General features: G+C 54.4%; 3 protein-coding genes across 5 annotated transcripts; 1 reads left to right on the forward strand and 2 right to left on the reverse strand.

Annotated features, from left to right (window-relative positions):
- Positions 1–1,035: 1,035 nt before the first annotated feature.
- On the reverse strand, positions 1,036–3,248 carry MOGAT3 (monoacylglycerol O-acyltransferase 3). Of its 2 annotated transcripts, none has more exons than XM_084762881.1 (6): positions 3,038–3,248; positions 2,432–2,610; positions 2,050–2,254; positions 1,712–1,886; positions 1,399–1,583; positions 1,036–1,238 (listed from the first exon to the last, which is right to left on the reverse strand). In XM_084762881.1, exons 1-6 carry the CDS (start codon positions 3,117–3,119, stop codon positions 1,084–1,086), a joined length of 981 nt encoding a protein of 326 aa, XP_084619007.1. In that variant the 5' UTR covers positions 3,120–3,248; the 3' UTR covers positions 1,036–1,083. The 2 variants fall into 2 exon arrangements, with proteins under 2 accessions (XP_084619007.1, XP_084619008.1); XM_084762882.1 differs by lacking the exon at positions 3,038–3,248 and adding an exon at positions 2,745–2,779.
- Positions 3,249–6,752: 3,504 nt separating this feature from the next.
- PLOD3 (procollagen-lysine,2-oxoglutarate 5-dioxygenase 3) lies at positions 6,753–17,066 on the reverse strand. The gene is made up of 19 exons (XM_084763603.1): positions 16,935–17,066; positions 16,511–16,602; positions 16,246–16,382; positions 15,976–16,139; positions 15,662–15,774; positions 15,481–15,544; positions 13,872–13,969; positions 13,554–13,655; positions 13,288–13,413; positions 13,048–13,169; positions 12,733–12,837; positions 12,474–12,599; positions 12,104–12,245; positions 11,883–11,996; positions 11,692–11,760; positions 10,167–10,271; positions 9,220–9,366; positions 8,216–8,341; positions 6,753–7,195 (listed from the first exon to the last, which is right to left on the reverse strand). Exons 1-19 carry the CDS (start codon positions 17,050–17,052, stop codon positions 7,040–7,042), a joined length of 2,226 nt encoding a protein of 741 aa, XP_084619729.1. The 5' UTR covers positions 17,053–17,066; the 3' UTR covers positions 6,753–7,039.
- A 47-nt stretch (positions 17,067–17,113) lies between these two features.
- Positions 17,114–23,100, forward strand: ZNHIT1 (zinc finger HIT-type containing 1). 2 transcript variants are annotated; one of them, XM_084763626.1, is made up of 5 exons: positions 17,114–17,249; positions 20,099–20,269; positions 22,399–22,478; positions 22,582–22,751; positions 22,873–23,100. In XM_084763626.1, exons 1-5 carry the CDS (start codon positions 17,231–17,233, stop codon positions 22,892–22,894), a joined length of 462 nt encoding a protein of 153 aa, XP_084619752.1. In that variant the 5' UTR covers positions 17,114–17,230; the 3' UTR covers positions 22,895–23,100. The 2 variants fall into 2 exon arrangements, with proteins under 2 accessions (XP_084619752.1, XP_084619751.1); XM_084763625.1 differs by lacking the exon at positions 17,114–17,249 and adding an exon at positions 17,789–17,944.
- Positions 23,101–24,478: the final 1,378 nt, after the last annotated feature.

Below are 24,478 nucleotides of genomic sequence, written 5' to 3' on the forward strand. Positions count from 1 at the left end.
GTATAGTCATACCAAACAGAGAAAAGAAAAGGGCCAGAGCCAGGTTAAAAAAAAAAAAAAAAAAAGAGGAGAAAGACGGCCAGAAAGGTGAAGAAAAGGCCTGGGTGACGAGGAAAGATGACTTGGCTTTGGACATGCATCCAATACGGTCTGCTCCCTGTCCTCCACCCCTTGCTGAGCAGCCCGTGGTCTCCTCTGGCCCTTTCCTGGTGCCTGGAACCTACAAGGGTAACAACCGGGCCATATGTCCTCTGACCCCCTTTTCCTAGCTCCCTTGTCTCTGGGACCCCATGTCTGCCCGACCCCCACCCCACCCCCTCTCCTGTCACCTTACTCATGATGAAAAACATGAGCACAGGATTGGTAGGCGCCTACCACTTTAAGCTATTACTTCTGAGGTGTTTTCATGGTGAGAGAAAGTGAGGGGATATAGGACCATCCATCCTGGTGGCCCCCAGGGCATCACCAGGTCTCTGGAATCTGGGAAACAGAGGGTGAAGGTTTTGAGGGACATGAATTCCCAGGGAGCAGTTCACTTCTAGAATGATCAGATGTTGGCCCCGGAGCCCCAGAACTTTCTAGGCCCCTTCTTGGACTGACCTTTGAACTTCCTTGGTCAATGAGTCTGGGCAAGACACTGGGAGGAGCTTGGAGTGAGGGAGAAAGAGTGTAGAAAAGGGACAAGGCTCTCCTCCCTGGTGACTGAGGCAGTAAGGTAGGAACGCCCACCCGGAGCGGTGCGGGCGCGGTGCGGTGCGGACCTGAGACTTTGATCTCTAACATACAGGCCAGGCAGGGGGAGAGGACCCTGACAGGAAGGCAGCCGCTTGCAATGCAATCTGTTTGCAGGTCCCTGGGAGTGGTCAAAACTACCAGAATCAGTGGGGACAATGGCGCGCGGGGGGCGGGGGGCTGCCCAGTGGCAGTGGCTTATCTCTCCCTCCCCTGAACTTGTACAAAATACACAAAGGCTTCTTGTCTATTCCCACCTTTAATCCCCTCCCCAGCCCCGCCCTCTCACCCCCCCACCCCCCCACCCCGCTGTCACTCAGGAAGGCCGGGACAACTGGCACATGGACCCGCCTAGGTGAGGACTAGGTGTTGATCAGCAGGGACACCATAGCGTGTCTTGTGTTCCTCAAACAGCTGTGTGAGACGCTCTACATACATCCCATGCAACTGGTCCACCTGTTCCCGGCTGGGCCTCGGGCTTCGCTGCACTGGAATTGGGGCGCCCACTGTGGAGGGGACATGATGGAAGAAGACTTGATTGTTGAGATGCCCCACTCTCCGGGGATCAGCCTGGACAGAGTTCCAGGCCAGTGTCCGGGATGAACGCCAGCTTCGTGGACCACAGAGCTAGGATCCAGTCCTCGGGCTGGGAGATCCGTAACTCACCCACAGTGTGGATGGGCACACGGAAGGGAATCAGGAGACCCAGGCGACCATGAAAGAGAGGCAGGGCCACACTCAGCATCTTCTGAAGAGCTTCCTGCACCCTCCGTATCCAGGAGCCTGGCGGGTTGGGAAATTGCTGGAAGAGTTCATTCTCTCCGAAGGAGAAGACAGGCACAAGAGAGGCCCTGGAGGAGCAGCAACGGACACCTATGAGGCTGACGTGGGGCCTGAAGTATCCGCTCCATGGTCCTCTCTTGCAGGCAGTTCCGGTGGCTATAGCCCTACCGCCGCCGCCCGCCCGCCCACTCCTCACCCGTGTTCCAGGGCTAATTTAATGAATCCTTTCTGATGCCGGAGCCGCAAACTCACTGTTCCAGGCTTTGCCTCCAAAGCTTCCAGGGGACCTCCCACAGCCAGGACGGCCACCCGGCCACCCTCAGGGTGGGACAAGAGATAGGAAGCGCTAGCCTTGTCAGAAGAGACTAAACCTGGGTGAAGAGGACGAAAAGCTGTGCATGGACACCCCCAAGATAGAGGGGAATACAGGAGCCCCCACCCCCACCCCCTACCCCGCCCACCTCCCCCACCCCAGGATAAGAAGGGTGCGGTAACAGCGGGGGCCCTGGTGATCTTGAGAAGGGGTTTCCTTACCACTGGTCATAATGTAATCTCGGAAGAGAGGCATTTGGAACCAACATGGGAGCATAAGTAGATGTGACCTGAGACCCGGAAAGAGGCGCGAGAAGCCCGTGGCCTCTGTGCAGAAGTTGCTGAAGGCCCCAACAACCAGAACCCCGTGAGGATGAAAACCGAAAAGGTAGTTTTGGGATGGATCCAACTCGGCCGTTTTAACCAGCTGCAGAGCAGAGGGTACGAATGTAGCCCATTTCCCGGTGAGGAACCGCTTCGGAGGTGGGGGAGGGGTGCCCACATGTATTGAAGCCCCACCCACCCATCCATCAACCCAGAGCACCTTCCGGGGTGGCGGGGGGGTGGGGTGGTGGTGGTGATGGTGGTGGCGGGGGACCCTCACCGTGACGGGGAAGTAGTCTCGGAAGTACCTCCAGATCGCCCAGTTACGGACCCAGGCAGATCGGCGACCCCCCATCCTGGGTGTGTGTCTGTCTCGATGAAGCCAGAACAGGTAGAGGACCACAAGGGTCCAAGCCCGGCCAAGGGAGGCTAGAATCAAGGCCGCCAGGCACAGCAGGGCTGGAGGACAAGATGGGAGGGGGGGGGCGAAGGGGGGGAACACTAAGAATCCAGGTGTTCAGGGCCAGCTGCCAAGGCTGATGACCTGAGTTTCGTCCCCCAGCCCCATAGAATGCAAGGAGAGAAATGATTACCTCAGGCTGCTCTCTGCTTTGCACCAATTTACTGCCGCATGAACATGCCACCCCACAAACAAATATATGCAATAAAAAATATTTTTCTAAAAGAACCTTGATGTTTAAGCTCTTTCTTCCTCTCTGCTCATCCCCCCCACCCCACCCCCACCGCCACCCCCCAGGTCTTTGGTATTTAAGCCCCAGACTCCTTTTAGGACCCCAGAAGTTTCTATTCTGCCTTCTCAGGATCATGGGGGAGCAAAGCCCCAAACAGCCAGGTTTGTCTGGCTCCAGCGCCTTTAGGGACTCACCAAGTCCCAAGAAGGAAAAGACCCACTGAAGCACTGCAAACACTTGAAGACTCCGGTGCAGGGGGCTGGAGGAGGCCGCCATACTTTAGAGGGGAGTTGCACTGGGGCAACCCACCGCTTAAGTACACATACCCCTTCTTAACTCAATCCTCTGACTTTGACCCCTGGACCCACCCCCACTTCTGCCCCCCTTCTCTGACCTACACATTGAGCTGCGTGGACAGTGAACTGTGAACTGGGCAAGGCAAAGCTATCTCTCCCTGAGCTTGCCAGAGCTGACCAATAGTATGGAGTGGGAAAGACCTGGGGCGTGGCCGGGATCCTGGGGCGTGGCTGGAATCCTGGGGCGTGGCCGGGATCCTAGGGCAACCTGTTTGAACTCCGCAGTGGTTAGGGCCTCTGCTAAGCAGGCTGTGGTAGAGATCTGACATGTACTGTGAAGGCCCATGCCTTTTACAAGAACGAAAATTCCGTAGTCACTGCCTGGTTCTAACTAAGGTCAAATTCCCCAGGCTGGGGCCAGCTGTAGCACTCAGCTCTTGGAGCTTACTGTCTTCAAGGACAGCGATCCTTACCATCCTGAAATCAGGGCAGCTGGGACAATGCACACAGGACCTACACACAATCTGGAGAAAAGGGTAGAGAGAATCTGGAGGGCTGACTCAGCAGCTAAGAGCGGCTACTGCTCCTGCAGAAGAGGCCCTGAATTCGGTTCCCACAACAATGTGTGGTGCCTTAGGACCACCTGTAACTCCAGCTCCAGGGGATATGATTGATGCCCTTTCCTGGTCTCCAAGGCACTCGAATGCCCTTGGACACATGTATGCGTATGTGTGTACATGCGTGCATGGGCACACACACACAAATAAAAAATTAAATTTTTTATTTAATTTACAAAAAGATTTATTTATTTATTTATTTTTGGATTTTCTTGGGGGCAGGGGTTGTTTGTTTTTCAAGACAGGGTTTCTCTGTGTAGCCCTGGCTGTCCTGGACTTGCTTTGTAGAGCAGGCTGGCCTCGAACTCACAGAGATCCATCTGCCTCTGCTTCCTGAGTGCTGGGATTACAGGCGTGCGCCACTGCTCCCAGCAGATTTAATTTTAAAAGAATTTTTTTTTTTTAGTCATGTATTTGTGTATGAGGAGGGTGTGTGGGGTGCCCTGGGAGGCTAGGGGCTGAAAGTTACAGGTGGTTGCGAGCTGTCTGCCCTGGGTGCTGGGACCCAGACTGAGGTTCTCTGGGAGGGCAATCCATATTCCTAATGGCTCAGCCATCCCTTCAACCCCAAAGCAAATCTTTTTTCAAAAAGACTTTGAGGGAGGGCTAGGGGAGATAACCCAGTCACCAAAGTGCTTGCCTTGCTGAGTTTGGTCCTCAGAATCCACTCTGCTCTGCTCCTGTTTCTCTCATGGCCAGGTCCCATCTAGTACTTTCCCTCCCTGCTCTGGACTCTCCCAGATGTCTCTGGCTGTTCTCTCACGCCTACGATTAAAAACCTTCCCCTTAACCATACCATGCATGGAGCGGTCACGTCATCAGTGTGTACGCTGGACAGAAGGAAAGGGCTTGCTCGCTGTCAGCAGAGGGGTAATTAAGAGGCAGGAAATGTACAGTTGCTGATCAAGTCTATTTGATTCTAAATGTTCGCTCTTTTTAAGTTTTAGAAAAATATTTATTTTGCATGTGTTGATCTGTGGAAGAGCACACGTGGCATGGTATGCCTTTAGAGGTCTGAGGACTACTTGGAGGAGTTTGTTCCTTCCTCCCAGCATGTGGGGCTGAGGACTGACCTCAGATTTGACAGTGGCAAGTGCCTGTACCCGGAGGGCCATCTCTCGGATCCTAATTTGTCTTCTTTCGATGGTAGGGATGGAACGCAGGACCTTGTGAATTCTGAGCAAGCACCCTACAACTGAGGGACATCCCTTGGCACCTTTACCAGCTGAGCCATCTCTTTATATTTTGAGACACTCTATGTTAGCACAGGCTGGTCTTGAACCCCCCATCCTCTTCCATCTGTCTCCTGGATGCTAGGATTGCACACTACCTTTCCTGGCTTCCAAGGTTTTTTTGTTTTTTTGTTGGTTTTTTTTTTTTTTTTTTTTTTTTTTTTTTGAGACAGGGTCTGTGTAGCCCTGGCTGTCCTGGACTCACTTTGTAGACCAGGCTGGCCTCGAACTCACAGAGATCCACCTGCCTCTGCCTCCCAGGTGCTAGGATTAAAGGCGTGCACCACCACGCCCGGCCTCTGGCTTCCATTTTTGAAAGTCATCCGTAGATACCTCATGCTAGTAATTTCAGCACTTGGGAGGGAGGCAGAGCTAAGAGGACTGCTTTAAAGCCGGGCATGGTGGTGCACGCCTTTAATCCCAACACTCGGGAGGCAGAGGCAGGCAGATCACTGTGAGCTTGAGGTCAACTTGGTCTACAAAGTGAGTCCAGGACAACCAAGGCTAATACAGACAGATCCTGCCTCAGGGAAAAAGAAAAAGAAAAGGAGGATTGCTTTAAAAGCAAGGCCAGCCTAGACAATGAAGAGTTTCTGGTCTCACAATGCTAAGGAGAACCAGCGAGGTGGCTCAGTGGTTAGGGCGTTTGCCACCACCAAGCTTGACATTGTCTCACATTGTCTTAGTGAGGGTTTCCATTGCTGCAGTGAAACACCATGACCAAATGCAGGTTGGGCAAGAAAGAATTTATTCAGCTTATACTTCCGTATTGCTGTTCGTTGCGGAAGGAAGTCAGGACAGGAACTCAAGCAGGGTAGGAACCTGGAGGCAGGGGCTTGATGCAGAGGCCATGGAGGGATGCTGCTTACTGGCTTGTTCATCATGGCTTGCTCAGCCTGCTTTCTTGTACAACCAGGACCACCAGCCCAGGGATGGCACCACCCACAGTGGGCTGGACCCTCCCCCGTTGGTCACTAATTGAGAAAATGCCCTACAGCAAGTCTTATGGAGGCATTTTCTCAATGGAGGCTTCCTCCTTTCAGACTTTCGGATAACTCTGGCTTGTGTCAAATTGGCATAAACTACCGAGCACACAGGTAAAAAGAGAACCTGTTCCCAGAGTTACACGCACATACAAACATACTAAATTAAGTAAGTGTAATAAGAGGGGGCGGGGACTGGAGAAGTTAAGAGTGCTTGGTGCTCTTGCAGTTTGGTTCCCTGCATCCAAATCAGGTGGCTTTCAACCCTGTGACTCCAGTCCCAGGGGGATCTGATACATCTCCTGGCCTCTGTGGACACCTGCGCTCATGTACAATACCTACGCAGGCATGCAGGTAACTTATTTTCAAAAATAATGAAATGAAAAAGTGTGGGGGGAGGGGGGCTGGATGTGGTGGCGCACACCTGTAATCCCAGCACTCAGGGAGGCAGAGGCAGAGGGTCTCTGTGAGTTCAAGGCCAGCCAGGCCTACAAAGGGAGTCCAGGACAGCCAAGGCTACACAGAGAAACCCTGTCTCAAAGAAAAGAAGATAAAGAAGAAAGAGACAAAGAAGAAGAGGAGGAGGAGGAGGAAGAGGAAGAGGAGAAAGGGGTATAGTTCAGTTGGTAGAGTCCTTATCACCATGCAGGACTCTGGGTTTGGGTCCCGGCACTGCATAAAGTGGGCCAGGTGGCATACAACCCTAATTCCTACAGTGAGGTGGAGGCCTGCCCGGGCTCCACGAGACTCTGTCTTTATATATGATTCATGGACTCGACAGTTACAAACATCCTTTTATTGAAAGTGAGGCAGAGAAGCTTAATAATTTATCAGGCAGGGAGCCCTCTGAAGTCCACTCCCCCTGAGTCCATGGGGTCAGTGGGAAGGTGGAAGACTCCAGGGACCTCCTGAGAGGGCTGTGGGGGCCAGCAGCACGTTCCATCCCGGGCCCACAGACACACTCGGGGAATGGGAAGGGCAGGGGCCGCTCTCTCTCCGAGAATGGCCACCCAGGTCACCCAACAAGGCACAGTGGCAGAGAAGGTTTGGCGGACTGGTTGTTGAGTGTCAGGGATCAACAAAAGACACCATGATGTATCGAGTGCCCCGGGTGGTGGGCAGCCCCTCGTGGTAGTGTGTGAGGCGGCCGGGGTGAAGGAGAGCCCAGCCCTTCCTCGGGGACGAGACCCTGCAGTTGTAACGCAGGAAGCGGCAGCCACCTCCCTGGGGGGAGATCAGACAGAACATAAGGATAAAAGTGAGGTTAGCAGAAAGCAGACATGGGGATGGGGGGCAGAGGGTGGACCACAGGCGTAGGGGGGGAGATGCCAGTCAAACGGGGTGGTGGTAAGACACAGGCAAGAGAGGCTATGTAGTAGTAAATCTGGACTGAAATCGGGGTGGGGAGCTCGGGGGGGGGGGGGGGGCCACACCTGAATAAGGGTGCCGCAGCCCATGGGCTGGTGTCTAGGGCTGAATTAAAAGAACAAAAGCTAGGCACCAGGATTGAGCCCTCTCCCTGGCTGTGGACACAGAGTAACTAGGCGCCTCCAGCTCTTGCCACCATGCCACACCCACAGCAGGACGGACTGTACGCTCAGACTTTGAGCCAAAATAGACCCTTCCTCGCTTACACTGTTTTTGTCAGGAAGTTTACGGCAGCAACAGAAATGTAACCAGTACAGACACGGGGACAGGAGGAAGCAGGGAAGCAGCCGCGCTGGTTCGGTTTTTGTCAACTTGGCACAAAGCTGGGATCATCAGGGAAGAGGGAGCCTCAACTGAGGGAATACTTCCTTAAGACTGGCCTGTAGGCAAGCCTGTGGGGCATTTTCTTCACTGATGATTGATGTGGGAGGGCCAGCCCACTGTGGGCGGTGCCATCCCCTGGGCAGGTGGTCCTTGGGTGTATAAGAAGGCAGGCTGAGCAAGCAGTGGGGAACCAGCAGTAAGCAGCACCCCTCCATGGCCTCTGCATCAGCTCCTGCTTCCAGGTTCCTGCCTTGGTTTCCACGGTGGACTGTGATGGGGGTGACTCAGCCCCGTAACCCTTCCTCCCCAAGTGGCTTCTGGTCTTGCTTCTTGTCACAGCAACAGAGAGCAAACTAATCCAGCAGCCGAGGCAAGACATGACACAAAACAACCGAGAACAGAGGCCAGGAAGGGAGCTGAGACAAGGCTGCAAGGTGAAGTGTGTGCAGGAGCCCAGCGGGGGCCCCAAGACAGGGAGGACCCCACCCTCACCTCATAGTCCACGCCCTTGTGATTGAGGGCAACATTAACTGTGAAAGTGGACGAGTCATGGTGTGGCTGAAGTGAGGGCTGCTCATCCGGCCGGTAGCGGACCACGAAGTTCATCACTGCCCGCGTCTGTGGGGACATGAAGTGGAAGCTTCGGGAAAGGCGGGAAAAGCCAGGGCCCTTCCTTAACTCACTTTGCAGGGTCTCTCTATGTAAACCTCTCTGGCCTGGAATTTGCCGTGTAGAGCAGGCTGGCCTCGAACTCAGATCTGCCTGCCTCGGCCTGCTGGGATCACAGGTGGGTGCCAGCACCCCTGGGTCTACTCCTCCTCCTCCACCTTAGGTTCCTCCCCAGCACTGATTCAGATGTGTAATGCTATCTCCAGCTTTTTACATGGATGACATGAATTCAGGCGATCGGGTTTACATGACAAGCACTTTGTAGCCAACTCCCCGAGCCCCATTTCTTCCCGATTTTGGAGACGAGGTGTCACGTAGCCCAGGCTGGCCTCAAACTCACTATGCAGCTATGGATGACCCTGAACTTCTGGTCCTCCTGCTTCTGCCTTCTGAGCACTGGGATTACAGTCCTTCTACCTCCATTTTATGCGGTGCTGGGGATGCATGCAAGAGAGGGCTGTGCGCACGCAAGGCAAGCGCTCCAGCTGACTCACATCTCCAGCCCCTCTTTTCTGTTCTGAGACAGGGTCTGACTGCGCAGCCCATGCTCTCCTTAAACTCTTCATCTTCCTGCCTCAGTTTCCCGCGTGCTGAGCTTACAGGTGTCAGCATGCCCAGCCCACTAATAGCACAGCAGCCCAAGTAGGAGCCTTAATTTCTTCCCAAAAGCATCTCCACCCTGGGCCCCAGGTCAGTGGAGCTTTAGATGCTACAGGGGCTGAGGGGGTGGGAGGAGTGGAGGGGTGGGGGGGTGGGGGGGGTCCATATGGAGCCTTCCGAGACTGGGGCAGGAGAAGAGGGGGACAGCAGTGGTTGGGATAGCCCACCTTGGTGTGGTAGCCAGGGAACAGGTACTCAGTCATGGGCCTCACGTACGTCCTCAGCAGCTGAAGCCACTGGTCCTCGTACCCCACCTGCTTCATGTGGATGTCCACGGTGGGGACGTTCTCGTACCCTCCAGCCAACCTGGAGTCCTGTGGGCAACAGACACTGAGCCCTCCACATCCCTGGGCCAGCCCATTCTGTCTCAGGGACAACATCCGTGTCTTCTTGTTGCCTCCCAGTCTTTCTTTCTTTCTTTCTTTTTTTTAAAAAGGACAGGGTTTCTCTGTGTAGCCCTGGCTATCCTAGACCTCAGAGATCCGCCTGCCTCTGCCTCCCGAGTGCTAGGACTAAAGGTGTGAGCAGCACTGCCACTTAAAAGCAGTTTTTTTCTTCTACTGTCGGCCAGCTTCACTGCTGTTGGGCCTTTCAGTCCCTGCTGTCATCAGCTCTCCTATGAGTCACCTGTGACCTGGCCATGCTATCCAACGCCCGCAGCCATGAACTGAGCACCCTGTGCTACAGCTAACCTCAACTGTCAACTTGATGGGGACCTAGCATCACCTAGATCATCTAGATGCCGTTCACAGAGGTGGGAAGCCCTGACCACTGTGAGCGGCACCATCCCATGGGCCGAAGGCTTGAATGACAAAGAAGAGTGAGCTGAGAAGCAGCAGCTCCATCTCCCTCTGCTCCCCGCTACAGATGTGTGGGGCCAGCATCCTCGTACCCCTGCTGCCATCCTTCCCACCATGAGGGGCTGTACCCGAAGACTGTGAGCCACAATGAACCCTTTCTTCAAGTTCCTCTTGTCGGACACTTTGCCACAGCAACGAGACAAGTCACAAACATACCCCGAATGAGTCCCGCCTCTGGGGTCCCCTCTATACCCGGATCCCACTGTCCCTCTGTCAGGCTCACCCTGTCCCTCTGGGGAGCCCTCTGCCCTCACCTCATGCTTGCCTCCGGACCACTGGCCATAGTGTTCCATTTCCTCCACCAGCTCGTCACACATCTGCTCTGTCAGCAGTGGGAACCAGTACACATCTGGGCATGGCTAGGGACAGGGCAGGACAACAAGGGACAAGGCAAGGTGAAGCTCAGGGAAGGGGGGGTGGGGAAACATATAGGCTGCTAGGGGTGGTGGTGGTCAGTGGAGAGGCCTGAGCAGAGGAAGGCAGGAATAGGGTGCCTGCAGCCCCAGTCTCTAGGACAATGATCTTCTTCTGCCTTTTTCTTTTTGAGACAGAGTCTTATGTAACCCAGGCTGTCTTCAAACTCACTATGTAGCCGAGGCTGGCCTTGAACGTCTGATCCTCCTTCTACTTTCTGAATGCTGATGTCAGAGCAGAGGCGTGCAACATCATGCTCAGTTTAAACAGGCAAGCACTCTGCAAACCGAGCCACGTCCCCAGCCCATTTATCTATTTTCAGTTTTAGACAAGGTTTGTTTTTTTTTTTTTTTTTTTTTGGTTTTTCGAGACAAGGTTTCTCTGTGTAGCCTTGGCTGTCCTGGACTCACTTTGTAGACCAGGCTGGCCTCGAACTCACAGTGAGCCTCTACCTCCCGGGTGCTGGGATTAAAGGCGTGCGCCACCACTACCTGGCTGACAAGGTCTTAACTATGGAATCCAGGATGGCCTTGAACTTGCTAAGTGCCTGAGGCTGCCCTTTAACTACTAATTCTCATGCCTTTTTGTTTCCACTAGCTGAATTCTGGGAGTATAGGCCTGCACACCTGATTCTACGTGTTTGTGAACACACCTGTGCGGAAGCGTGCATGTGCACATGTGTGCCTGCGGAGGTCTGAGGCTGACATCAGGAACTGCTTGGTTGTTCTTTCACCTTATCCATAAGGCAGGCTCTCTTAATCAAATCCAGAGCTTACTGATGCGGCCAGTCTTGCTAGCCAACTTGCCGAGGATCCTTAGTCTCTGTCCTCCAAGGCTGGGATCACAGGTGGGGCCATAACACCACATCCACCTGGCATTTATTTGGGCTCTGGAGCTCTGAACCAGGTCCTCGTGCTCACGTGTGATGTGCTTAGCCACTGGGATATCTCCTCAGCACATGTTTTTTGTTTTTTTGTTTTTTCCCTGAGACAGGGTTTCTCTGTGTAGCCTTGACTGTCCTAGACTTGCTCTGTACCAGGCTGGCCTCGAACTCAGAGATCCTCCTGCCTCTGCCTCCCTGAGTGCTGGGATTACAGGTGTGCACCACAGCGCCTAGCTTCTGCCCATATATTTGAGCCTTGGGTCTTGTCATCTGACCGTGGCTGGTCTGGCATTATGTAGCCCAAGCTAGCCTAAAATTCTCCATCCTTCTGTGTCAGCTTCCAGACCTCCAGGATGGCAGGCCCGTAACACTTGGTGTGGCTATTAGCTTCCCTCTTGCTCAAAGAGCAGACCCTCAGTCCCTGGGAGCTGAGCTTAGAACCCACCAATCTCAGCATAGGCCAAGGTCCTGCGGCGGCTTACCTGCTCCACCAGCCCCTCCCCATCCAGGGCACGGCTGTAGTTCTCATGAATGTACTGTTCTCTCCAGTCCTGCGGGAAGGGTTAGGGCACTTGAGGGAACACTTGAGTGGAGCCTCCTTCCCTCTCACCCTTGGGTTGCCCCACCCATGGCGGGCAATGGAGGAAGTGGGAGGGGGCGGCTCCCCTCTTACCACAGGGTTGTCAAAGATCTGCCAGAGGTCCGGGTGTAGGTGGTCTGTGTCGTAGTGAGAAGTGGCCAGCAGCCGGCCATACTCGTGTTGATTGCTGAGGTGGAGGAAGATGCCCTGGAGTGGGGTAAAGGGTGGGCATGCGTGAGGAGGACGACAGGAGGCTGTGGACACAGCATCGAGTCCCCAAACTTGGCAACCCATGCCACAACCACCCCACTCACCTTGTCCCGGAAGCTCATGCAGAAAGCCATATCCGGGTCAATGCCGTTGTTGGAGAACACTTCCTTCTGAGGCAGCTCAGTCCTCAGGGTCTCCCCTCGGATCAAATATGCCTGGGATATGTAGGGTACGTTCCACAAGCCCCTGCAGGTACCGGGGATGGTCAGCCAGGTGGACAACCCCTCAGATTACCATTTGTTCACTGCAGAAGCTTCTCTCAGGGTCCCCCAGAACCCTGAGCCTGAATCTCTCACATCACCCGATCCATTACCGGCCCCTGTCCACAGCAGTGGCCTGTCTAATGATCACGTGATACGGAGTGGGGACCCAGGGAAGGGTCTGGCACCTGCATAACACAGGAGTGGGACTCACACTCGCTTCCGCTGCACCAATTCCACGTAGTCTTCGGAGCGGGCATAGTACTCATCGGGGCTCAGGGCACCCCAGAAGTTGGACCAGAGCTTGCCATGGCGGGAAAGCATGGGAGCTATCACCTTCCTGTGCGTAAGACAGAAGTGTGAAGGGTGGGCAGAGAGAGGTGGACAAGAGGGGAAAGGGCTATGTCCCACCCAGAGAATGGGCGGGGCTCCTAGGCCCTCCTGGGGCTCCACGGGTGGGTGGGGTTGGTCACCTGTTCTGTTCGATCAAGATGCGCAAGGTCTCCGGGTTGCTAAGGACAGCATCAGCATCCAGGCTGAAGTAGAACTCACACTCCGGGTTCTGCCGACAGTTGTCCCTGGGGGTAGGGGGGGGGAACCCACAAATGGGGAGATGAGCCCAGGTCAGGCATGAGGCAGGGGATAGCTGGGGATAGCAGGATGAGTGAGGATCTCCCAGTTCAGAGAAGAGGGCAAGGGTCAGTGTCTTCTTCCCAAGGCTCCACCCTTTATGGCACAGGGTGAGGAAGGGGAGTGGGGAGAGGGAAGGACCAGGCAGACTCACTCACATGGCCATGTCCCTGGCCTCCCCCGAGCTCAGCGCCTCCTCTGGTCCTATTAGTTTTACAGCTGAGAAGTGGTCCTGAAGCTGTGGCCAGGCATCTGCAATGTGAGGCTCGTGGTACACCTCCTGAGGACGCGAGGGGAGAGGGAGGGGTCGACAGTCTGGGCAGAGAGGTGGTACCCCGGATGCAATCGGGAAGGACAGGTGGGAAGAGGTGTAGAGGGGGGGGAACCCCATGTCTCACATTGTTGTGAAGGAAAAGAGAGATTCTGTCTGGGGGGTAATCCAGGAGGAGCAGACGCTGCAGGAATCGAGGCAGGAAGGGGGTAGGCTGCTCCACAAACACGGCCAGAAGCACCCGGGGGGGAGGCTGGAGGGCAGCACAGGACAAGGCTCACAGAAGCTCAGGCAGGCCTCTCTCTGGCCCACAGCCCTGCCTAGCCAGCCACTGCCCACTCTGCACCCGAGGCCCCCCCAGCTTGCCCTCCCTCTCCACATCGCACACCTCACCTGCCCCCCCGGGAGTGTCCTCCGGTCCTGGCTGCAGAATCCACAGCCTCCCTGAGGAGTCCAGCCATTGGGGACGTAGTTCCCCAAGTAGTTGAGCTGGAGCTGTTGGGACAGGGGGGGGTGTCAGGCTAAAGTAGAGGTGTCTGGGGACAGAGAGATAGGGGGCAAGTTGGGCTCAGCACAGGGAAAAGACAGCAAGGTGAGGAGGCAGCTGTCCCAACACCTCTTCTGCTGGGACTGGGGAGGACAGGAGGTCCAGGAGGGTTGGGGGGTACCCAGGGCTTGAGACAGGCAAGGGTTGATGGCGCTTAGGGGCACCTTAGTGGGACCGTTTCCATGGACCACAACGGGAAGTGTGTCGTAGGCCACATTTCGGATGCGCACACGATTCTGGTCGAACTTTAAGACCACTTCATCTGGTGGGTGGGGAGGGAAAGGGGAAGGTTTTCAAGAGTCCCTTTATCTGGGAACCACAAAGCAACAGGCTCTTTAAAGTGTAAGTTGGGGTTGCCAACTCCTCTAGCAGACAGAGCAGCGCGTAGGCCCAAAGGCCCTTGGACTGTAGCTCAGTCAGGGTGATGCTTTTTTCTTTTGTTGCCATTTGAGCTGAAATTTTATTACAAAAACGTTGTTTTGTTTTCTTAAGTTATCATATAGTGTGTCAGAACGGAGCTGGCGAAGTGGCTCAGGAGATAACGGCCCCTGTCATCGAGCCTAACACCCAGAAACCACATAGTAGAAAGAGAGAGTGGCGTCTCAAGAGTTGCCCTCTAGGGCTGGAGAGATGGCTCAGAGGTTAAGAGCACTGGCTGTTCTTCCAAAGGTCCCGAGTTCAATTCCCAGCAACCACATGGTGGCTCACAACCATCTATAGTGAGTTTTCTCATTCTGGGAGTCAGTCCTTACTTCAGCCTGCTTTTTCATATTGGACACCATTAGTGCTCTGCAACTGAATGATGCTTCTAGGCCCTCACTAGGAGATTCTAGGCACTGCTCTGTCACTGAACCATACCCCGGCACCTCACTGGGAGATTCTAGGCAGATGTTCTACCACTGAGCCACGCCCCCAGCCCCTCACTGGAGGATTCTAGGCAGGTGTTCTACCACTGAGCCACACCCCAGCCCCTCACTGGGGGATTCTAGGCAGATGCTCTACCACTGAGCCACACCCCAGCCCCTCACTGGAGGATTCTAGGCAGGTGTTCTACCACTGAGCCACACCCCAGCCCCTCACTGGGGGATTCTAGGCAGATGCTCTACCACTGAGCCACACCCCAGCCCCTCACTGGGGGATTCTAGGCAGATGCTCTACCACTGAGCCACACCCCAGCCCCTCACTGGGGGATTCTAGGCAGGTGCTCTACCACTGAGCCACACCCCAGCCCCTCACTGGGGGATTCTAGGCAGATGCTCTACCACTGAGCCATACCCCAGCCCCTCACTGGGGGATTCTAGGCAGGTGCTCTACCACTGAGCCACACCCCAGCCCCTCACTGGGGGATTCTAGGCAGGTGCTCTACCACTGAGCCACACCCCCAGCCCCTCACTGGGGGATTCTAGGCAGGTGCTCTACCACTGAGCCACACCCCCAGCCCCTCACTGGGGGATTCTAGGCAGGTGCTCTACCACTGAGCCACACCCCAGCCCCTCACTGGGGGATTCTAGGCAGGTGCTCTACCACTGAGCCACACCCCCAGCCCCTCACTGGGGGATTCTAGGCAGGTGCTCTACCACTGAGCCACACCCCAGCCCCTCACTGGGGGATTCTAGGCAGGTGCTCTACCACTGAGCCACACTCTCAGCCTCACTCTTGCTAACACATATGCATAGGTGCTGGGTAAGTTAGCACACTGGTCAGCTGTGGACCAGCCCAGTCCTGGCAGGAACCCATGCCTCAGCACCCACCTTTAAGCCCCTTTTTCCTCACCTAAAGCTCCATTGAGGTTCTGGAAGATCCGGGATTTATGGTCCAGGTTAAGTTTGAGTTTCTCCTAGATGGCATAAGGTGAAGCAGTTAACTGAGAGGGGACAGGTGACGTCATCTTTCTCTAACTTCCTTTACACCTGCACCCCCCTCTTCCATACTCCTATTTCCCGAGTCTCCCTACCCGCAGCCCTGGGTCCAGGTACAGTCGAGTGTAGAACAATTGATCGTCATCATCATCTTTGTATTTCCACTGGCGGACAAGCTGATGGATGGTGGGAGCAAAGCCGATGAATCCTGGGGGGGGGGGGGAGGGGGACGGGGGCGGGGCAGAAGAGAGTCAGACTCCGCCCCCTAAGACTCCCAGGGTCCCACTCTCTCTCCAACCCTCAAGTACCTAGAGCATACAATGACCACCACCACCACCACCCACCCCGCTCCAATGGCGGAGGAGATAGAGAGGGCGACGGCTCCGTCTTGGGTAACTTTGCCACTCACCACCAGAGTTGAGGAAACGCTTGCCCGTGCCCACCTCAGGGTACTGCTCTGCGAGCCCCCACTCAGGCCAGCAGAAGCTCTCGGCAGAGAACAGCAGACGACTGCCACTCTGAAGGAACTTCTTCAGCAGTTCTGTCGGGCTGCCCGCCAGAATCACATCGTAGCTGAGCGAAGAAAAGGGGACGATGGGGGGCGGGGTCTCTTCTTTTCCCCCCTCTTCCGATTCATTCCCCCCCCCCATTCCCACCCCAGACCCCCCCCCCCTTTTACCTGTCTACAAACATGATTAGCATGTCTTCCTGATTTGCGTACTTCTCCATTTCTTTCTTGAGCCACCTGACCTTCTGCCCGCCACCAACTGTTCGGGCGACATCACCCCCTCGCCACTCCTGTCCCAGGCCCAGGGTCTGCAGGAAAGACCCCACCCCGACCCCCCCATGCCATGGAAGAGGTTCTGCTGGCCAAGGTGAGGAAGCAGGACCAGCTTTCCCGGTCTCCCCACAGATAGAACCTTCCCCAGGGGTCCCCCACTCACCCGTACGGTGTAGTTAAAGAACTCCGCAGACTGCAGAAAACGCCGGTATCCCTCAGTCTCGGCCGTAGCCACAGTGATCACCAACAATTTGTCTGTCACAGCCACGGAACTAGCACTTCAGACCCACGGCTCGGGTGCCCCACGTGTTGATCCCCGTGTATTCCCTCCACCTCTCTGTTAACTTCACTAAAGTTCTTTCCAGGACGTTTGGTCTCCAGAAGAGTTGGGTAAGGGTAACACTCAGGAATGGGGGCTGGGGTGTTCCTGTCTGTCTGGGGTTGGCTGGAACCCCTAGTTCAACGTGGGGGAAGAGGGTGATGGGCTGGGTCCCGGAAAGAGACTGGACACTCCCTCCCAGGCTGGCAGACGCGTTGACCCTGCCCATTGGACTCTGGGGGTGAGGGGTGAAGAGGGGTGGTCTCACCTGGGTTGACAGGGTTGGCGCCCCGGGATCGATCGGAGGCACAAGTCACAGGGGGCAGCGGCGGCAACAGCAGCAGCAGCAGGAGCAAAAGCCGGGGTTCCGGGCCTGACGCAGCCATGGCTAGCAGCACGCTCAGGCGACACCCAGGCCCGCACCGGGGCTGAGCTTAGCGCCGAGATTCCGACTCCCGGAGAAGACTCTGGGAAAAGGGAAGCCTAGCCCGCTACGAGGAGGAGCTGCGCTCGAGACTCCGCCCTGGAAAAAAAGGCGTAACCCGAGGCCACCGAAAACCCGAGATGCAGACGGCGAGACAAGGCAAGGATTGTCCCGCGGGCGCGGGCGCGGGGGGGGGGGGTAGGGAGGAGCAGAGGGTCTAAGTCCCCGGCACAGCACGACTCACTCCTGAGGAACCGAATCCCCCGGGGAGGGGAAGTGACCTTTTGAGGAGGGTCCTGGGGACGCGGGGGCGGGTCTTGACCACAGCACTGATCCGGTGGGAGGACTGGACGGCGAGACCTGGGGGAGGACGCGCGGCGGGGGCGACGAGCCCGGAAAGGCCAGCAAGCGTCAGGCGGGATCGCGCGGACATCGCCGTGGGTCGGGGTTCAACAAAGGCATCGAACCTGCCTATCCCCTCCCGCAGCCCGGGGACACGCTCCGGGGCTGCAAGAAGGCACCGGGACCAGAGCGCGCTCCTAAAAACCACATGCACCATTTTTAAAAAGTGACCCTTTTTAAGAGGCTCTTAGATTTTAAAAAAAATTTTTTTTCTTTTACAACTACAACGCGACCGGAAGTAGGTTTGCCCGTATCAAAGATGGCGGAAAGCTTTCTGGTCTCCAAGGGAACATCACGTAATGACTTCAAGCGGGAGGGGAATGACTGCGCACGCGTACGAGTGCACGCCACCGGAAGTGATGAGTTTGGACCAAGGGCGGTTGGTTAGTACGCGTGCGCAGTAGGCTCTTCTGACAGCTGTGTTGAGCAAATGGTGGAGAAGAAACCCTCGGGTATGTGAGCCTTCAGAGGTTCTGCGTTTTGTGCATTCCAAGTTCAAATTCAGCCTGACATCTCCCCGCCCAGTTTTTCACGTCAAATCCCTTCGCAGGTCCTCACGCTCAGCGTTGGGGCGGTCCCGGAACCATTCATTCATGCTGCAAACCAGACTGGGGGATGGAGAGGAAGAGTCTAGTCACTCCTAAGCCTGTTGCAATGAGCAGTTGTGCTCAACCCAGCTTCTGGTTTTTTGTTTTTGCGAGTCAGGGTTTCTTTGAGTAACCTTGGCTGTCTTAACTAGCTCTGTAGACCAGGCTGGCCTCGAACTCAGAGATCTGCCTGCCTCTGCCTCCAGAGTGCTGGGATTAAAGGCTGCCACCGGCCTGCTTCTTTTTATTTATTATTATTATTACTACTGCTATTATTGTTGTTGTTATTATTATTAATGAGACAGGTTTATTTTGTAGCTTAAAGGCTGCCTACGTAACTAAGCTGGTCCTGCCTTCGCCTCAATGTCCTATAGCCAAGTCTGTGGTTTGGGGGAGTTCAGGTTTGAGGCTGGCATGTTGGGAAACACAACTCTGTGTTTGGATGAGAAACATCAGGAATGGGCTGGTGAGATGGCACGGTAGCTAAACGTGTTTGCTGCCAAGCCTGACCACTTGAGTTCAGGCTCCAGGACCCACCTCATGGGAGAAAAAAAAAACTTCCACAGATTGTCCTCTGACCTCCACACGTGTACTGCAATGCCCATATATGCACAGAACACACAGAATAAACGGAATATTTTGGAAAGAGAAAGAAACGCAAGAAAGAGAGGCTAGGGATGTGGCTCAGCTGGAAGATTGTTCTCTCCCCAGCACCACAGAAACCGCGTGTGGCAGCGCGTAGGAGGTCATTCAAGGCCATGCCCAGCTACATAGTGAGTCCTGGGCCAGCCTGGGATTCATGAGACACTATTGAAGGATGTGGGGGTGGCAAAGGGGCAAGCCAAAAAGGCTTCTCAATAAAAGAAGAGGGACAGGCAGAGGTGGCCTAGGGAGCAAGAGGGGAGCCGAGCTGTGGGACTAGGAAGCATAGCCAACAAGAGAGGAAGAGCTGGGAGTCCTGCCAGGAAGACTTTTAATCCAAGGAAGGTAGTCAGTGCAGTCGCGGGGTATAGGAACGTATCTCAGGCCGAAGGAACATTCTAGAAAAGTATACTGGGTTTTGCCCTACAAAGTCACAGATGTCATGAATATGGAAGCCAGAAGTCAATACAGTGTTAATCCTCTAAGGCACTCCTTATTATTATTATTTGTGTGTGTGTGTGTGTGTGTGTGTGTTGCTATTGTTGCTGCTACATGCAGAGAGTGTGTAGGTACCCACAGAGGACAGAAGAGAGAGTTGGAGCCCCTGGAGCTGAAGTTACAGGAGGTTGTGAATTGCCCCGGTGGCTGATGGTCCTGGGTGCCGAAAACTGAACTCTAATACTCTGCAAGAGCAGGAAGTGCCCTTTTTGTTGTTGTGAGTTGGTGGTGGTGGTGGTGACTTTTTTGAGACAGAATTTCTCTGTGTAGCCTTGGCTGTCCCAGACTCGATTTGTAGACCAGGCTGGCCTCGAACTCACAGCGATCCGCCTGCCTCTGCCTCCCCGAGTGCTGGGGTTATAAGTGTTCACCACTGGGCCTGCCTGCAGAAAGTGCTCTTAGCCACTGAGCCATCATGCCAGCTGCAATTTATTGTGTCTCTAGTTACTGCTGGCGCTGGAGGACTAACAGTTGGCATGAAGGGCTGAAACAGGAGACCCCACCCCCACCCCAGCCCCACCCCACCCCCCACCCAGAAGGAAGCAGGGTCAAGAGCTGGGAATTTCCCACAGCACACTGCCTGAGATGAGGCCCGGAGACCGTGGCTGTATGCGCTGCCAGCCCAGCTTTCCTCTTGTCTTTTCTTTCTTTCTTTTTCTTTTCTTTTCTTTTTTTTTTGTTTTTTGTTTTTTTGAGACAGGGTTTCTCTGTGTAGCCTTGGCTGTCCTGGACTCGCTTTGTAGACCAGGCTAGCCTCGAACTCACAGCGATCCGCCTGCCTCTGCCTCCCAAGTGCTGGGATTAAAGGCGTGCGCCACCACGCCCGGCTTCTTTCCTCCTTTCTTGACCCTCATAATTCTCTTTGCCCCGTTTCTTTAGTTCGCTCCCAGGACCCTGGACAGCGGCGGGTGCTGGACAGGGCGGCCCGGCAGCGTCGGATCAATCGACAGCTCGAGGCGTTAGAGAATGACAATTTCCAGGATGACCCCCACGCAGGCCTACCCCAGCTGGGCAAGAGGCTGCCTCAGTTTGATGACGATGCAGACACAGGTGAGGTGGGGCTTGGGGGACAAAGAGTGAGGCAGTGTCATGAAGCTCCTTGGCAGCCTGTTACTGCAGATGCCAATGAGCAGAGATGGGAGTTGAATCTTAATTGTATTTTTTTAATGTCTTTACATTCGTTTATTTTGTGTGTCTGTGTTCTGCCCATGCTTGCATGTGGCGGTCAGAAGAAAACTGTTTGGAATTGGTTCTCTCCTTCCACTGTATAGGTTCCTGGGTTTAAACTCAGGTTGCTGGGTTTAGCGGCACGTGCCTTTACCGACTGAGCCGTATTACTGGCCTCTGGTTCTTTAAAACTGCACTTTTGTTGTTGTTGTTGTTTTGTTTTGTTTTATTGAGACAGGGTTTCTCTGTAGCCTTGGCTGTCCTGGACTTGCTTTGTACACCAGGCTGGCCTCCAACTCACAGAGATCCGCCTGCCTCTGCCTCCCAAGTGCTGGGATTAAAGGCGTGTGCCACCACTGCCCAGCAAAACTGCCCTTTATTCATAGAGCAAACAATCTGAGAAGACAATGTATTCTAAAGAACCATCTTCTGGCTAGGCAGTAGTGGCAGCACATGTCTTTAATCCCAGCACTCAGGAGGCAGAGGCAGGCAGATCTCTATGAGTTTGAGGCCAGCCTGGTCTACAGAGTGAGTCCAGGACAGCCAAGCTACACAGAGACACCCTGTCTCTGTCTTGAATCCATTGAGTCAAGTTAGTGTCCGAAGGTGTTACCTTTGGACACCAAGGAATACCTGGAGTGGGAGGGAGGGATTAACAACAAATCAACCATGAACAGCTGGACACACTAAGCTAGATATAAGATGTATGTGCCTGGTCTTTCTCTGGCAGAGAGGATTTTGTTTGTTTGTTGAGAGAGGGTCTCTCTATGTAGACCAGACTGTCCTCGAACTCACAGAGATCTGCCTGCCTCTGCCTCTGCCTTGCTGGCACTGGGTTCAAAGCTGTGCAACACCACCACCCTTTGAGGGTTTTAAACTTTAAGCAATCCCTGTTGTTTTATTTGCGCAGATGTGCGCACATGCATGCCGTGGCATAGCATGGGGGTGAAGGTCAGAGGACAACTTCCACGAGTTGGTTCTCTTCTTTGTAATGTGAGTCCCAGGGATTGAACTCAGGCTGTCAGGCTTGGCAGCAAGCGCTTTACCCACTGAGCCGTCTTGCTGGCTCCAGTATGTCTTTATATGACCGAACATAAAATCTCAGTCATTGAGCTGGAGGAGAGGAAAGGAGACAGGACTGGGGAAGGCCATGTGGGAAGGGAGGTGGCTTAGGAAGGACTTGTGGCTTTGCCAGTGACTAGCTCCTGTGCTGGGAGCAGCTGGCTTTCCTCTCTGTGATGCGGTTTCATCCTGTGCATGGAATAAAAAGATGAAGCGCTCGGGAGGCAGAGGCAGGCAGATCTCTGTGAGTCCAGGGCAGCCAGGGCTACACAGAGAAACCCTGTCTTCAAAAACCAAAAACCGAACAAACAAAAGACGAAGCAACCAGGTATGACGGCGTAGAGATCCAGACCACAGAAAGCTGAGGCAGGAGAATTGCCAAGAATTTAAGGTCAACCTGGTCTACAAAGTGAGTTTAAAGTCAGCCTGGGGTTTAGTGAGACCTTGCATCCAAACAGCAAAAACAGAGCCAGGTGTTGGTAGCGCACGGCTTTAATCCCAGCACTTGAGAGGCAGAGGCAGGTGGATCTCTGTGAGTTGGAGGCCAGCCTGGTGTACAAAGCAAGTCCAGGACAGCCTACGCTACACAGAGAAACCCTGTCTCGAAAACCCCCATAAAGGGGGGGGAAAAACCAGCAAAAACAAAAGACCTATAATCCCAGCACTTGAGAAGGGGAAGGGAGAGGATCAGCCCCCACATCATCCGTGTTTACATAGTGAGGTCATGGCCAGCGTGGGCTACATGAGCTACTGTCCCCAAAATAAAAAGGTGGAGTAGATTGGACTTTAAGTAGCTGAGAGTTGATCAGGATTGGTGATGTCATGTTAGGGTAGATGCAGGCAGGGAGGGGCAGACCCCAAGTGCATTGTGGGTGGGCATCTCCAACATGGCTATCACAGCAACTGCTTAGCTCAAGCATCTGTCCTTGATGCCCCCCCTGCCCCCGCAGGAAAGAAAAAGAAGAAAACCCGAGGTGACCATTTCAAACTTCGCTTCCGGAAAAACTTCCAGGCTTTGCTGGAGGAGCAGGTGCCAGAGGGCTCAGCCAGGGGTGAAGGGTGAAGGGGAGCTGGGGAGGACCCTAGAAAGCTCTTAGAGAACTCAAGATGCCTGTCTCTTCGTGTCCCTGCAGAACCTGAGTGCATCTGAGGGCCCCAACTACCTGACAGCCTGTGCGGGTCCCCCGTCCCGGCCCCAGCGCCCCTTCTGTGCTGTGTGTGGCTTCCCATCCCCGTATACCTGTGTAAGCTGCGGTGCCCGCTACTGTACCGTGCACTGCCTGGGCACCCACCAGGAGACCAGGTGAGCCTGAGCCTAACCCACCCGTGCCCACAGCTACCACCCAGGTCCTCCCTCCTTCCCCAGTGAGCTAGCGCTCTCTCTCTCTCTCTCTCTCTCTCTCTCTCTCTCTCTCTCTCTGCAGGTGTCTGAAGTGGACTGTGTAAACCTGGCATCAGGGGGAGGAAGTACCCCCTAACCCTTCACCCCCAGCCCACCCATGAAGGACAGAGAGAAGAGCCGCCAATTCACCCAGCAAAGCTGTGTCCTGCCAACCAAGGACGGCCACATGGACCCCAGGGACTGCCGGGGGGGGGGGGGGCTTGGTCCAGCCGGCTGAGTGCTGTGATAATAAATGGCTTGGTGACAGGAACCTGCCTGCTCATTCTGGGATGTTTGGAGGTAAAGGTCGGGTTGGCTGTCAGTCCTGCATAGACTCTCTCTCCTCCAGCCCCCCCCCCCCCCCCCCGTTGTCTGCACCTTGCGTCACCTGAGCATTATATCCCATCCTCCGTTCTTTAGCCACTGTCAAGTCATCTGCCTTTCTTTCTGTTTTTCAATGATGTATACATTTATTATGTATACAGTGTTCTGCCCAAATGTGTACCTGCACAGCATGGAGGGCATCAGATCACATTATAGACAGTTGTGAGCCAGTTGAACTCAGGACCTTTGGAAGAGCAGCCTGTGCTCTCAACCTGTGAGGTGGTGGTGGGTTTTGTTGTTGTTTTTCCAGAAAGGGTCTCTCTGTGTAGCCCTGGCTGTCCTGGACTCATTTTGTAGACCAGGCTGGCCTCAAACTCACAGAGATCTGCCTGCCTCTGCCTCCCAAGTGCTAGGATTAAAGGCGTGCGCCACCAGGACTGGCTCGTCATCTGCCTTTCTTAGCTGTTGCTTTAGTTTGGTTTAGGAAACAAGGTCTTACGTAGCCCAGGCTGGCCTTGAAAAAAAAAGTATATCCAAGGGTGACTGAATTCTTAATCATTCTGCCTCCACCTCCCATGTACTGTTTTTTTTTTTAATACATATATCTGAAGTGTTTTTCTTCTGTATTTGTGTGTGTCTGTGTGTGTGTGTGTATACATGCTGTAGTGAGTGTGTAGATGCTAAAGGACAACTCCTGAGGGAATCAGTTCTCCTCTGCTACCTTCTTGAGACAGGATTTTTACTGTGGCTACCCTCACCCAGGGCACTTCAGGCTAGCTGGCCCTCAAGTGATTCTCCCACTCCCCGTCTCGCTGTAGGGCTGCAAGGATCGCAGATACGAGCCGTGACATCTGGCTTTCTGTGTGGGTTCTAAAAATCAAATGTGGGTCGTCAGAGTTTCAGGGTTACTGCCTTTACCCACTCAGTCGTCCCCCTGCCCTTATCTGGTCTTTGGAAAGCCCAAGGGCTGTATATCCCACTACAAATGGACCCCACGAGCTGGTTTGGAGGGTCCAGCAGAAAAGCACAATCGCTTGTGTACCCACTTAGACAAAAGGAAAAAAAAATCCTTCTGGGCTAGAGAGATGGCTCAGTGGTTAAGAGCACTGGTTGCTCCTCTAGAGGACCCAGGTTCGATTCCCAGCACCCACATGGTAATCTCATAACTGTCTGCAACTCTAGTTCCAGGGGATCTGACGCCCTCTTCTGGCCTCTGAGGGTACTGCATGCATGAGGTGCACAGGCATACGTACATGTAAAAAATAAAAGAAAAAAGTTATAGCCCCACCCACCCCACCCCCACCCTCTTGGGAGCACTCATCTTC

This window comes from Acomys minous, assembly GCF_964271855.1.
Source record: "Acomys minous genome assembly, chromosome: 16".
NCBI lineage: Eukaryota > Metazoa > Chordata > Mammalia > Rodentia > Muridae > Acomys > Acomys minous.